The sequence below is a fragment of the Ruditapes philippinarum genome, unplaced genomic scaffold (assembly GCF_026571515.1).
Source record: "Ruditapes philippinarum isolate M1 unplaced genomic scaffold, ASM2657151v2 ctg11851_1_1_1_1, whole genome shotgun sequence".
NCBI lineage: Eukaryota > Metazoa > Mollusca > Bivalvia > Venerida > Veneridae > Ruditapes > Ruditapes philippinarum.
Genome location: NW_026864546.1, coordinates 1 through 14,810, shown reverse-complemented (window position 1 = coordinate 14,810; position 14,810 = coordinate 1). Strand labels below are relative to the sequence as shown.

General features: G+C 33.5%; 1 protein-coding gene across 1 annotated transcript; it reads left to right on the top strand.

Annotated features, from left to right (window-relative positions):
* Positions 1-2,097: 2,097 nt before the first annotated feature.
* On the top strand, positions 2,098-14,084 carry LOC132726030 (kinesin-like protein KIF27; the record flags this gene model as incomplete). The annotated part of the gene is made up of 11 exons (XM_060711277.1): positions 2,098-2,202; positions 3,422-3,495; positions 4,047-4,184; positions 5,327-5,413; positions 6,064-6,171; positions 7,060-7,195; positions 9,403-9,549; positions 10,703-10,777; positions 12,391-12,486; positions 13,203-13,324; positions 13,983-14,084. Coding segments are annotated over exons 2-11 (1,065 nt in total), but the record flags the coding sequence as incomplete, so codon positions are not given.
* Between the last annotated feature and the right edge of the window lie 726 nt (positions 14,085-14,810).

Here is a 14,810-nt window from a genome sequence, read left to right as displayed (position 1 = left end):
GGGTCGATAGTTTTACTTTCGTATTGCGGTAATACAAACTTCATTTTTGGCAAGATTTCGAATTGTCATTTCATATGATAACAAAGTTTGGAATGTTGTGTTTGCGTGTGAACTTGAAATGGGACAAAAGATCATTGGTAAAATAACTACATTAGCAGTACACGTACATCTTAACAATATAGTGTTTGATCAAAAGTAAAAATGGCGGGAAAATACCAATAAAATATTATGTTCTATGCGTCTGAAGTTGTTACAAATAATGAACTTCCATTTACAATCATACCAATATTTCCATAAGCTCGTAGTGTAAGAAAAAAAACTATTTTTGTTAAATTTGGTAATTTAACAAAACATAAACTTAAGCACCCAATATTATATTGTGAATATTCGAAAAAAAAGACTGTATATAATGATTGTGATATTGTATTGTGTGTATAAAGTGTAACGTGTGCAAACAAAGAATTGAATACACCAATACATTAACTAAAACATTATTTTGTACTTTGGTCCTTTTGTGCAAACGTTCACAATATATAATTATGCACGAGAACTTTATTTATTGATTAAAAAAATCCCATGTAATTTATAATCAAACATTTCTTTTTAACCCATGTTTTATTAGGTTCCATCCGCCCGTTTAGGCACTAATGCAGCTTGCGCTGGCGAGTACGGACCCCAGGCATGTCACCAGTTTTGCCTTAAAAGTGTCACTATTGAAGCACAAAGTGGTTATAGTTTACCTCCCTTGCAATTTTCACGGAGTATTTGTCAAAGATATGAATTTCGAGCCAAAAAGTAGGTCGCTGTACGGCGGTCATTGAGAACCTAAATGTACAGTAACCTGAGAGAATATGAAATGCAGGTAGCCCCGAAAAGGGCTCTTGGTGCTAAGCAAAGAGAGCATGTCTGTCAAGCTTTCACTTCATGCAAGTGGCTTAAACACCCTAACATCCTTCCTTGTTGTCCCTGCCTATTTTGTAGGGTCACTCCCCTCGCCTTTATCCAGCATACTGACAGCAGGTCTGCAGGCTACATGTTTCAGCTTTTTTTATTTTGCCGCCCAATATCTTCAAATACTCTACCAATGACATGTGCCTTCTCTACGGCGTACGTGTACCAAGGGGAATCACTGTTGTATAATTATCCGTACACTTTGGTGATGATGATGATGATGATGATGATGATGTTGTTGTTGATGATGATGATGATGATGATGATTTAAAAACTGCCTTCTGAACAACAAAAACAACAGCAATACACGTATGTTTAGCTAAATGTGAACTGATTTTATACCATAATTTGTCATGACTGAATTCCTTCTATGGTTTAAGATCACAAGTAAGTATCAAACTATTACATTATAATGACATAATTTATGTAGTTACAATACAGTTAATGAAAATAAAGATTTTCTCTACATTGTTTGGTTAGACAGGCTTACTGGTTAAGTAAAACGTATGTAGTCTCATATATTCAAGGAATTGAGTCAAAAACCCGGCGTCTCCCCCCTATTTCTCAATAAAACTTAGCGCTGTGTTTTTTCAAAGGAAAAAAGATAAAACTAACAAAATGTTTAATACTTCTTAATTGAAAAATAGTTTAAATGTATTCATAGGAATAAAGTAGTTAGATCTAGTATTTTTTTTTCTTCGTACCAAATTGCAGATTGTGGTTTTCAGAATAAAAAAGGAAACTTTGAAGCAAAAACAAATTAATACACTTACTATATTAATTATTAATTGAAAGGTATCCCTAGAAAGCTTTTAAAGTGATCTTTTATTTAACATCCAACTTGGATAAGAAACAAAGAAGTTAGTAGGGGCGCCGTTTTCTTACCGAATTTCAGAGAATGCTTTTCAGAGGGGGGAATAAAATGTAAATTTGAAACAATAAATTTAATCTTTTTACGTAATTCATTTTTATTATAAGGCAATACTAGAAAGTTTATGAAGTAATCTTTCATTTGATACCAACATTATAAAAATTGATTGAGAAATAAAGAAGTTAGTAGGTGCCGTGTTTTCCTTTGTAGGTAGTGCAGTCATATACGGCATTTAGCCTTGCCATAAAGTACGTGCAGAACGAATATTAGTGTCATTCCAACACATGCGCATTGAGAGAACAAGCCAGGAATTTGTTTTTGTTTACATCGTTACTTGTGAAAAGATTAATCATCACATTTCCACATAACAAATGAGCATGGTAAATTTGACAGCGATTTTGATCAGGCCTATATTGTACTTCAAAATGCAATGCATGTTTCCTGGTGATTCCTCCTTACCTTTAGCAAATTTCTTGTTAGTTTCACCAGTTTTTCACACCCCACCCACTAATGGCACTATAGGTAACAAGAGGATATTTGTAATGATATTATTGTTAGGAGTGGCAGTTAGTTAAGACAAGTTAAAAGACAAGTCATTCTTATTTGATAAACAACCGAATGATAAAAATGGTTAACTGATGCTCCATCATCCTTTCAAATTGTCAAACTTGTTTTGTTCACGGGTGAAATTTTCTGCCAGTATACTCGGTTCCTATGATATCAAGGGTTCTATGATATCAAGGTATTTAAATTTTCTGTGACTGCTAGTAAAAGCAACACATGATGATGCTAATATTTGTAAAACTTGCACACTAGATTCATTTTCATCTGCCAATAAATTAAATTTGGTGAATAATGAATGTTTTTGTGGCAAGAAAACTTTTCTATAAAACCTTCATATTTGACTACCATTTTCCTTAATGGTTTTTACACAGTCAATTAAAATATGTCACAAACACATATACTAGCTGACATATAATCTGTTCATATAGTTTTAATTTTATAGCAAGATAACTGTTGGAAGTTTTTCACACCTTAACTTGAAAGTTTTGACCCATCTATCCTTCCATACATGCTTTTTTGGGGATTACCTTGATACCATAGTAACCTCCTCTGAAATTACCCAAAATGGCAGACATTGAAAATATTCTAAAAAATGTCATTTTTATTGGTTCTTTTGAAATAATTTTTTTACAAACAGTTCTGGAAAAGGTTCAATTATAAGATGGAAGAAAAATCTCATTCATTTATGATATTTGTATTTAAATATTTTCCGATAAATGTTAAGTACCATGATATCATAGAACCCCGGGCTAATCCCAACAGGACATCTGTTTTTGAATTAAAAAATCATTTCCTAAAATTAGAGGTCCCTGATTTTTTTTATGTCAAATGTACCAGCCTTGTTTTTTTCGAAGTATCCAGTCTAATATTCTCCCAGTGACCTCAGACAGTTCCAAGTGTTGAAAAGCTACATGTAGTTATATCAGTAAAATTGGTTGGTTGGAACTTTGTGCATCCTTACAGATGATGCTTGATCATTGCTGTGTCAACAGAATTTGTTTCTTTAACTAAAATAGTTTTGTTTGATTCTTTCAGGTATAATCAACACTTGAACAATGGAAGGAAAGGAAAAGACAATGCAGGAGGTGAATGTGCGAGTTGCAGTCCGGGTAAGAATTTCTAACACCCAGAATGTTTTTTTAACCAAAGAAAACTCAAAGTAGTATTTGAAAGCAGCACGCCTCCAGATAAATGCTTATTTTCATGAAAATCTTTCTACTTTTTTCTAAAATCTTAGTACATTTTTCTCAAGTTTAATTTATTGAAATGTTTTCACTAAACTGGAAGCATGCTGCTTGAAAGTGTTATGCACACATAGAAAAAAATTCTTAATATGGTTTGTTCAAACAATTTTTATCAGTTACTGACATTTAGTGTTAATGTTTATAAATTGTGCTTTGTATATAATTGTATACATGTAGTTTATTATTGCTCAATCTTTATTTTTATGTTGTTTGTTTGGACAGTTTTTATCATTTATACAAATACATTGATTGTTAACATTTATTTTTGCTCAATTTTTTTATTCATGCTGAATTGCATTATTGCAATGAAAACTACCAAGTTGAATGTATATTTATGATTCTTTAACATTTAGCAAAATAAGAGTATATACATGTACATTAGAAAGTAACTATTATGAGATGTGTTATATTCAAAGGTGCGGCCAATGTTGCCAAAAGAGAAAGTTGGCGGTGATGACATGTGTTTGAAGATAATACCAACAACTAAACAGTTGATCCTTGGGAAAGATCGTGGATTCACTTTTGATGAAGTGCTATCACCAAAAAGTACTCAGGTATCACTGTCTTTCCTAGTCTTGCATAGAAAAGTTTTCTATTAATATTATTAATAACCAGAATGCCAATAATACATTTACATGTATGTCATTCAGGTAATTTTTAGCTCGACTATTCGATAAGAATAAGTAGAGCTATTGTAGTCACCCGAGCGTCGGCGTCAGTGTCGGCGTCTGCGTCGGCGTAACCACTTATGTTAAAGTTTTTGTAATAGTTCAAATATTTTCAAAGTCCATTGACATATGGCTTTGAAACTTTGCACACTTGTTCACCATCATGACCCCAACCTGTAGACAGGAGGAGGTAACTCGATCAAGCATTTTGACAGAATTATGCCCCTTTTTCGACTTAGAATTTATGTTAAAGTTTTTGTAATAGTTCAAATATTTTCAAAGTCCATTGACATATGGCTTTGAAACTTTGCACACTTGTTCACCATCATGACCCCAACCTGTAGACAGGAGGAGGTAACTCTATCAAGCATTTTGACAGAATTATGCCCCTTTTTCGACTTAGAATTTACGTTAAAGTTTTTGTAATAGTTCAAATATTTTCAAAGTCCATTGACATATGGCTTTGAAACTTTGCACACTTGTTCACCATCATGACCCCAACCTGTAGACAGGAGGAGGTAACTCTATCAAGCATTTTGACAAAATTATACCCCTTTTTCAACTTAGAATTTACGTTAAAGTTTTTGTAATAGTTCAAATATTTTCAAAGTCCATTGACATATGGCTTTGAAACTTTGCACACTTGTTCACCATCATGACCCCAACCTGTAAATAGGAGGAGGTAACTGTATCAAGCATTTTTTTTACTATCAAGCACTAAGAATAGTCGAGCTTTGCTGTCCTACCGACAGCTCTTGTATGAAAATTCAAGTTATTCTTTTAAATATGCTTTATTAGTAATAAAATGCTTTTAGTTTTTCTAACATGACCTCTGTTTATTTTGTAGAAATTTTGATTTATTAATGTATACCTGGTCTCTCAGAAACTTTATATCTGCAATCACAATAGCTTTATGCTGAAATGATATTTGTCTTTGATTAATAAATTGTAATTTATTGAAAGGAAATACTGTTATCTACATGTATATATAAATTTACTGACTATCTTGGTTTACTATATTGTTATAGGAGGAAGTATATAAACTGTGTGTAGAGAATCTTGTCAAGTCTATATTTGAAGGCTACAATGCTACGGTGTTTGCATATGGCCAAACAGTAAGTAAATACATACTATAAATTAGTGTTAAGTTATTGTTAGTAAGTGTTTTAGTTTTAAATTTGTTTTTTTTTTTTAATTTGTTTCTTAGCAAAATGTCACAGATAACACATGGTAGTTAGGCTTCTAAACAATAAGGTGAAGGAAGGAATGAACTGTACAAAAAATTTTCCATCAATTATAACTTAATTCTTTTCTGCTATATTTCAACAACAACACATCAAATCAAAAGCACATTAAATGGGGCAGACAGAGACAATATGTGGGTCTGGTTAAAAACATTATGTCATGATGTATATCACAGTAAATGTATTGTAAGGGATACTGCACTTTCAGTTGAAGATAATGGTTGCATTTTTGTGACATTCTATTTCCATTTTTGAATAAGTATTCACTCTTGTTTTGTTAATATGAGTACACAGAACTGTGAAGTGTAAATATGAAACATATATGTGAAAGATACTTATTATCTTGAAAAATGAAAAGGACTCCAAAATGTATTCTGATTTCAAATGGTTAATGTCCATACTTGTGTATAACTGTATATTGTTTTCATATTTTGCATATGTTTGAATATATTGTTGTGTTTTATAATGTCAGACTTTTTAAATTATAATCATGTAATTATAAATTGATTGTATATATTCAGGGATCTGGAAAGACCTACACGATAGGTGGAGGTAACATCTCACCTGTAACTGAAGATGAAGATGGTATTATACCACGGGCAGTAAGACAGATGTTTGATACCCTGAGTGTAAGTTTTTTACCCTTGCCACACTAAATATCTTAGATTGACTTGCCCAGATTCAATCTGGGCAAAACCATGCATCATTTTTAGAGATATTTTCAAAACCTGCAATCAGTGAAAAGTGTACAGTGCATACCATAATCACACACCAAGGATGTGCTGGCTGATCTTGATCTTGATCTGCACTGGACCCATGGGTATAAAAATGTTGCGGTCAGCAGGCTAAGGGTTAATTAACATTTGCATAATGAACTTGGCTGTGATGTAAACTTTGCTATAGATATTAGATATTAATTTCCTAAAATTGATTTCTTCCAACAAAAAAATTGCAACCAAACTATCATTCTTCATACTTAATCATGTGTGACTTTGGACAGAATTGCAGTATTACTGAAATGTTACAGTTACTATTTCTTAATTATTTTTTATTGCAGCCTCTGTGGGCTATCTGTTGGTCATAGATTGTTATTTGAACCTATCTTGCAAGTCCTTCTTTCCATACTTTTGTTCTATGCATATACCTATATGCCCAAATATACGATTTCTGTAATGTTGTAGCTTGACTATTTGAAGAATAGGGAAAGCTATTGTATGCACCATAGCCTCTGCATCACACTTTGGTAAAGTTTTTGCATGCAAGTTGGTTATCTCCAAAACTAATGAAGTTACCTTTTACAGAGTTATGCCCCTTTTTATTACCGAAAGACTTGGTTGCCTCTTGTACAAATTGCAGTTTGGCCTAATAGATGAATGATGCCCTGGTTTGATATATCTACTTCTGTAAATTACATACAGGTTGTTTTGTTTATAGAAGAAAAAATTATAGAAGAAAAAATGTTTTTGTTTTGTTTTATCATATGAAAGTAGTTGATAACCAGGCATTTTATACTACAGATTGATAAGAGTGTGACATACACAGTGAAAGTATCTTATATAGAGATTTATAAAGAAGAACTGAGAGATCTGCTAGAACTAAATAGTGATAATAAACCAGATCTTCATGTGAGAGAGGATGACAAGGGCAATACTGGTAATATATTTACAAGTGAGACTTAAAAAAAGGATTGGAGCTAAACACCATAGTCCGGTATATACCGGACAAGGTGTTAAATGATAAAATGCTAAAATCTTGCCTTTTCACCCAACAGAATGAACTTTAAACCATCTAATTCATCTCTTCAAATCGGTTTATATAGGATAATGATTTAAAAATGTAAAAATCAGCGAAAAAAAGATATTTGTCTATTTTGTGATAATGACTAGAGGTGCTGCTCCAACACTGTATTGAGTTAATTCATAAATTCATTCTTTACATGTGTTTCTTATGTTTTATAAAAAGGGGTGTCCATGGTCTAGTGGTTAAGTTTGTTGACTTCAAACGACTTGCCCCTCACAGCTGTTGGTCCAAATCTCAATCGGGACTTTGGATTCTTTAATGTGAGGAAGCTACCCATCTATCTTACACTTTACAGAATGTCGGTGGTTCTACTCAGGTGCCCGTTTGTGTCGGAAATAATGCACAGAGGGGTACCTGAGATCTTCCTCCACCAGTAAAGCTTGAAAATTCCATACGACCTATACTGTGTGGGTTAAGTAAAACCAAACTAAATGTTTTGTAAAAATGATATGTGATTTGACTTGTACGTAGCTGAAAGTTTGATGAAGCTGAAACATTTTATTATACCCCCGCACAAAGTTGTAAGGGGGGTATACTGGAATCAGCTTGTCCGTCCGTCTGGCCGTCCGTCTGTCCGTCCGTCCGGCCGGCTGTCCGTCGGTTTTTTCTTGTCCGCCCAATAACTTAAGATTCCTTTGACCCTTAGTCTTCATATTTGGCATGGAGGTTAGTCATGATTAGTAGATGACCCCTATTGATTTTGAGGTCACTAGGTCAAAGGTCAAGGTCACAGGGGCTTTGACTTCAAAAAGCTTGTCCGCCCAATAACTTAAGATTCCTTTGACCTACAGTTGTCATGTTTGGCATGGAGGTTAGTCATGATTAGTAGATGACCCCTATTGATTTTGAGGTCACCAGGTCAAAGGTCAAGGTCAAAGGGGCCTTGACTTCAAAAAGCTTGTCCGCCCAATAACTTAAGATTCCTTTGACCCATAGTCTTCATATTTGGCATTGAGGTAAGTCATGATTAATAGATGACCCCTATTGATTTTGAGGTCACCAGGTCAAAGGTCAAGGTCTCAGGGGCCTTGACTTTAAAAAGCTTGTCCGCCCAATAACTTAAGATTCCTTTGACCCATAGTCTTCATATTTGGCATTGAGGTTAGTCATGATTAATAGATAACCCCTATTGACTTTGAGGTCACCAGGTCAAAGGTCAAGGTCACAGGGGCCTTGACTTCAAAAAGCTTTTCCGCCCAATTACTTAAGATTCCTTTGACCCACAGTCTTCGTATTTGGTATGCAGGCTAGTCATGATAAGTAGATGACCCCTATTGACTTTGAGGTCACCAGGTCAAAGGTCAAGGTCACAGGGGCCTTGACTTCAAAAAGCTTGTCCGCCCAATAACTTAAGATTCCTTTGACCCACAGTCTTCATATTTGGAATGGAGGTAAGTCATGATTAGTAGATGACCCCTATTGATTTTAAGGTCACCAGGTCAAAGGTCAAGGTCACAGGGACTTTGACTTCAAAAAGTTTGTCTGCCCAATAACTTTAGATTCCTTTGACCCACAGTCTTCATATTTGGCATGGATGTTGATCATGATTAGTAGATGACCCCTTTTGATTTTGAGATCACTGGATCAAAGGTCAAGGTCATAGGGACTTTGACTTCAAAAAAGATTCGTTTGACCCACAGTCTTTATATTTGGCATGTATGTTGATCATGACTTTAAGGTGACCCCTATTGATTTTGAGGTCACTGGGTCAAAGGTCAAGGTCATAGGAACCTTGACAAAAAAAAGCTTTCCTTCTCAATTGCTAAAGAATGTCTTGTCCGCAATGTATTGATTTTGACATTTTCACATTTGAAGCATGTAGAATACAAAACTTAGCAATGCACTGGCTTAGTAACCTCAAAATTTGGCAGGGAGGTTGTCCTTGAGCTCTAAATGGCCACTGTTGATTCTGACAAAGTGGTATGCGGGGGTATTCACGCCATGATAGTGGCAGTTCTAGTTATTTTTAAATTTTATCTAGAGGATTTAAAACCATCTGCTCTTTAGATAGTATCTTGGTTGTCCCCGGCTGTATATTTAATGTTGTGTTTATATTTTAGTCATCATCGGTGCACGTGAAGTTGAATGTGAGAGCCTCGATGAGGTTATGTCACTATTAGAAACTGGGTCAGCGGCGCGGCACACCGGAGCCACAAACATGAACGAGCATTCCAGTAGATCTCATTCTATCTTTACTATAACAATAGGTAAATATAATATAGTCTTAGTCAACAAAGTGACACCTTTGTTCAATCTCTTATGCAAATTGTTATTAAAAATCAAAATCTATGAAGAAAAACAAAACATCACCACCAGTTCTGTTTATGGAAATTTGTTTTCTACCTGTTCAGTCCTACACATAAAACTGTTATTTATTGAGATTTCTACAGAGAAATTTTCCACTTTTTTCTTGAATATTATTCTTATTGTTGCGTCGCCTTCTCTGTCGTCTGTCTGTCCGTCACAAAACTTGTCCGGACTACTCCTCATAAAGTGCTGGTGCAATTTCATCCAAACTTTACAGGAATGATCAGTACCAAGTCTAGTTGTTCATATTGTCAGCATTTTCCGGTTCAATGAGTTATGGCCCTTTAATAATTTTTAATTATAAAGTTTGTCCGGACTACTTCTCTTCTACCACTAATGCAATTTCAATGAAACTTTACAGGATTGATCTGTAGCTCAAGTCCTTGCGCATATTGCACGGGTTTTCCGGTTGAATGATTTTTGGCCGAGTTATGGCCCTTTGATAAAAAGGTGTTTTTTTCTGTGTGTTGCCAGATACACAAAAGCTTGTCCGGACTACTCCTCATAAACTACTGGTGCAATTTCATCCAAACTTTACAGGAATGATCAGTACCAAGTCTAGTTGTGCATATTGTCAGCATTTTTCGGTTCAATGATTTTTGTCAGAGTTATGGCCCTTTAATAATTTTTATTTTTAAAGTTTGTTCGGACTACTGCTCTTATACCACTAATGCAATTTCAATGAAACTTTACAGGATTGATCTGTAGCTCAAGTCCTTGCGCATATTGCACAGGTTTTCTGGTTGAATGATTTTTGGCTGAGTTATGGCCCTTTGATAAAAAGGTGTTTTTTTCTGTGTGTTGCCAGATACGCAAAAGCTTTTCCGGACTACTCCTCATTAACTACTGGTGCAATTTTATCCAAACTTTACAGGAATGATCAGTACCAAGTCTAGTTGTGCACTGTCCGTCTGTCTGTCCGTCTGTCACAAAATTTGTCCCAATATGAAATTGGCCATCATGAGGCGACACATGTGATTACTGATCGCTCTTGTTAAATTATGTACATGTATTGTGTATTTGTTGGGTATAGTATTTAATATATTATTTTAGGTCAAACCTGGACAGAGAATGATGTGTTAGCCAGTAAAAGGAAACCTGATGATGATTGTGATGATGTTGAAAATGGTTAGTATCTTTACTATACTAATATACTTCCTATGTATTTTGATCAATTTTTCCACTCCATGCAGGTTAATTTATATTATAAATCTTGCAAGTGTGACATAAAAGTCGGTAATACATGCTGAATTTCTTAAATAAACTTGTCCTGATTTAAATTTTGGCTGTTTGCTGTTATCAATTTTGGTGAGATCAAGATAGAAAAGTTTGAAGTTGGTCAGCCAACTTTATCGTATCTTGTCTGACTGCACACACACATTGGCTGGCCTGACACCTGTATAGGTAGCAAAAGCTGGTTTAAAGCTTCTGGATCATGTTTTCAAAGGGTTTATGATAATTAGACAACAACTTTAACTTGTAAGTATAGTTTACAGAAATGTCTGTAGTTCTTGTACTTCAATACATTTATAGTGTAAATGTATGGATACCCATCGATATTTTGGTTAAAAGTAATGTCTAAAGGACTATTGTGTCCACTCTTTCCCCCCCCCCCCCCTTCTATCCCTGCAATTGCTGTTTAAAGTGGTGAAGTTTATCAGTTGAGAGTGTCAGGGTATGGATTTAGTTAAATGTTTTTTTATTGAATATATGAGACTGAAACCGCCTCACATATACAAATTAGCTTTACGTTATTTGTGCATGAAAATTATTTTATGTAAATTTGTATTAGTTCTCTGCTTTATATGTTTCTCTATGTAGACATGCTGTATAGTGCAGACATAGATAAGGGTATGTTATCACGCAATGAACTATGTTTGAATATGATGTCACAGTTTTGTTGTTGTGAAAATCACAACTTTTTTCTTCACATTACCACAGTTTAAGATGCAGTTGGCGTGTATTTCAAGACTATTTCATTATCTCATATTCAAAGATGAAGAATTGGAATAAATCATGTCACAATTTTTTATGCATGTGCGTTGATTGATAAAAAGGGGACACACCATCTTCATCCATGAAGTAGAGCTATCATATTTATTTGAACTCAACATCTCTCTTCATATAAGCATCATTTTCACATTTTGAAATATGACTTTTACCAATAATTTTCAATTTTCATAAAATTTCACCATAACTTGCATATGCACAGATTATTGGCAGGGTTTATTTTTTTTTACAGACACATATTATCAAAAAACATAATTGTATTTTCAAATACAATTGCTGTATGTTTTTCCCATATTATGGATAGGTTTAAGTGTAATTGGATCTGGTGTGTTAAGATCGACTGATTATAAGTTATAATGACAGGGCTTTTGTTCCTTCTATAGCAGGGGCCGGTATAGGGCTGCTTCCCCCAAAGAAAAATTCTTTAAAATCATGCAGTTTTCCCAAAAAATTGAATTTACATCAAGTAATTTCTTCCCCTTTTGCAAATATACCGTGTATTTTTTCGCCAAAATTAAGGGCTGGGCTGCTTCCACAACCTGTGAAAAAAAGCCCTGAATGATAACTAGTCATCATGAACACCAGCTGAGAAAGCAAACTAAACAAATTGATAAGAAATACCACTTTTCTCCATATTTTTCTGTGATAAGACATGTTTTAAACCCTATTTACAATGATGTATTTTTTATTTTCAATATTAATATGTGATAAGTAAATACTGTTTCTTTCAGAAATGAACCACAACATGTTTGGAAAGTTTCATTTTGTGGATCTAGCAGGGTCAGAAAGGGCACACAAAACTGGTAATGTTGGAGACAGATTTAAAGGTAAGTTAATAAAAAAAGCTAGAAATTTATTATACCTTTAAAATAAGTAAACTCTTAACAATTTTTTTTCAAAATTAGTTAACTATCTGATACAAAGTTTATTATGATTTTTGATGTATTTTTGTGTATTGAGTAATTAGGGTCTTATAATTATACATGTTTGTAATAGTGGATTTTCATCAGATACTCCAAGCTCTGTATTCAGAAAGAGAAGGTCAAGAGAAGAATAAACGGAGAAAGTTAAAAATGTAATTTTCTTCTTTTGATTCTGATCTGTACATCTTTTCTGCAATTTTATGAATTAATTCTGATTTTGTCAAGAAAAGCAACTGTGTAATATTTTATAAATTTATCATATAAGCATTAGACTTGTTATATTGCAGTGTATAGACATGTTTGCTATATAACCATTGCCTTGCAGCTGAGATAATATAACCCGAAAACAATTTACATTGAGCCATATAAACTGTCACAATCTTTAATGCAAGTTATATGATAAATGCAATTTTAATACTGATTCTGTGAATGATCCTGAATCGGTATTTTACTTTATTTTAAATAGGCTAATCAGATGATTAGATCTTGTATCATAAATAACCATGGTTTTACTATGGTCAAAATTTAAAGCTTGAAAAACAGAATTCTTCTTTTATAACTACAGTGCTGTTAAACATATTTGAGCTATTTGTGAAGCTTGGTTTTATTTATCATTACAGAATCTGTACATATAAACTCAGGTTTGTTGGCACTGGGTAATGTTATAAGTGCTTTAGGAGACCCAAAGAAAAAATCAACACATATCCCTTACAGAGAATCCAAAATTACCAGATTGCTCAAGGTATGTTCATGTTTATAGTGTTATTCCTAGTGATTAACAATGAATTATAAAATTTTTCTTCATGGCATTTTTTGTCAAAATTGTGAAGGGGCCTTGGCCTGTTCATTTTGTGAAAAAAGAGTGATATGTCATAAAATTGTGATAGAATGACATAATATTTGCCAGTTCGTGACATATTGAAATAGGAAACTGTGTGCGATGTAAACTGTTAACGTGTTTGCAATTGGCGAAAATCATGTTTTGCCAGAAGGTAAACAATTAAGTTCGAAGACAAAGCTGAAATTTGGTGAAATCTCTTTTCAAATTGTGAATTTTTTTCCACAGGTTTGTGAAATAAAGTGCAATTTTGAATAGTATTAGAATGGTAATTGAATAAATGTCTTACAGATAAATCATAATTTGATTTCTGACCCGCTCCAAAGGTCATTCATTCAATGATAATCACAGTCAAACTTACACTGTTTGTACTGCATAATCATGAGTGCCAAACCAATGATTATGCCAATTTAGCTTTTCTATTAAGTTTTTTGAGCTCACTCTATTAGTGCACTATATCTATATGTGATAATTCAAGTAATGCTACCAAACTATGGAAGAGCTTTGTTGTCAAAATGTTGTATGTGGTACAAGAAAACAATTCTTTGTCATATATTTCCAGGATTCACTGGGAGGAAATGCACAAACATTGATGATATGTTGTGTCAGTCCATCAGCAGCAAACTTTGACGAGAGTTTAAATGCTCTAAAATATGCCAACAGGGTAAGTGCTCATCATTATTTAGTATTTCATTCCATAAAATATTAGTTGCGATAACGTATTTGTCAATGCCAATTAAATGTATAATACCAGGCATGTCTGCACATCCTCTCAATTAAACCAGAATACAGACAGCTTGTGGCCTATTATTATTATTTTGATATATAAATCCCTTAAGTTCATAATGGAGATTTTCAAATTTAAAGCTGGACAAGTTAGTACATTACATATTTTCACCAGAATAAGGAGAATGAGGCAAAGACTTAAATTAAGAAAATTGATGGTACACATATTCACTGTAACATTTCTCATTAGTCATATGATTTCATTAAGAATTATCTTTAGATTTTTATATCTAACAATGCATGATAATCACTCCAGATTCTGTATCCAGAGTTACCTGTGAATAATCTTATTTATTCATTTTGAATAATTCTTGATATTTATTAAGGGTTAATAGTAAAGGACAAAAGATGTAAGCGGTTTGGAAATGCAGCTATTTTAGCTATAAAACGATTTTTCTGAGGATTCCAGGTTTGAGACCCTGTCTAATTAGCTGCACATTTTTTTCTGCTATCTCTTTTTGTGTGTGCAAAAACACAACTGGGATTTGAACCATGAAATTTTTGGAAGTAGTTTGTCCATTTTTCTACTGAAACCATTTGGATATCAATTTTACGAAATTTACACTGTTTACGATTATTGAAATTAATATAAAATTTTCTTTAT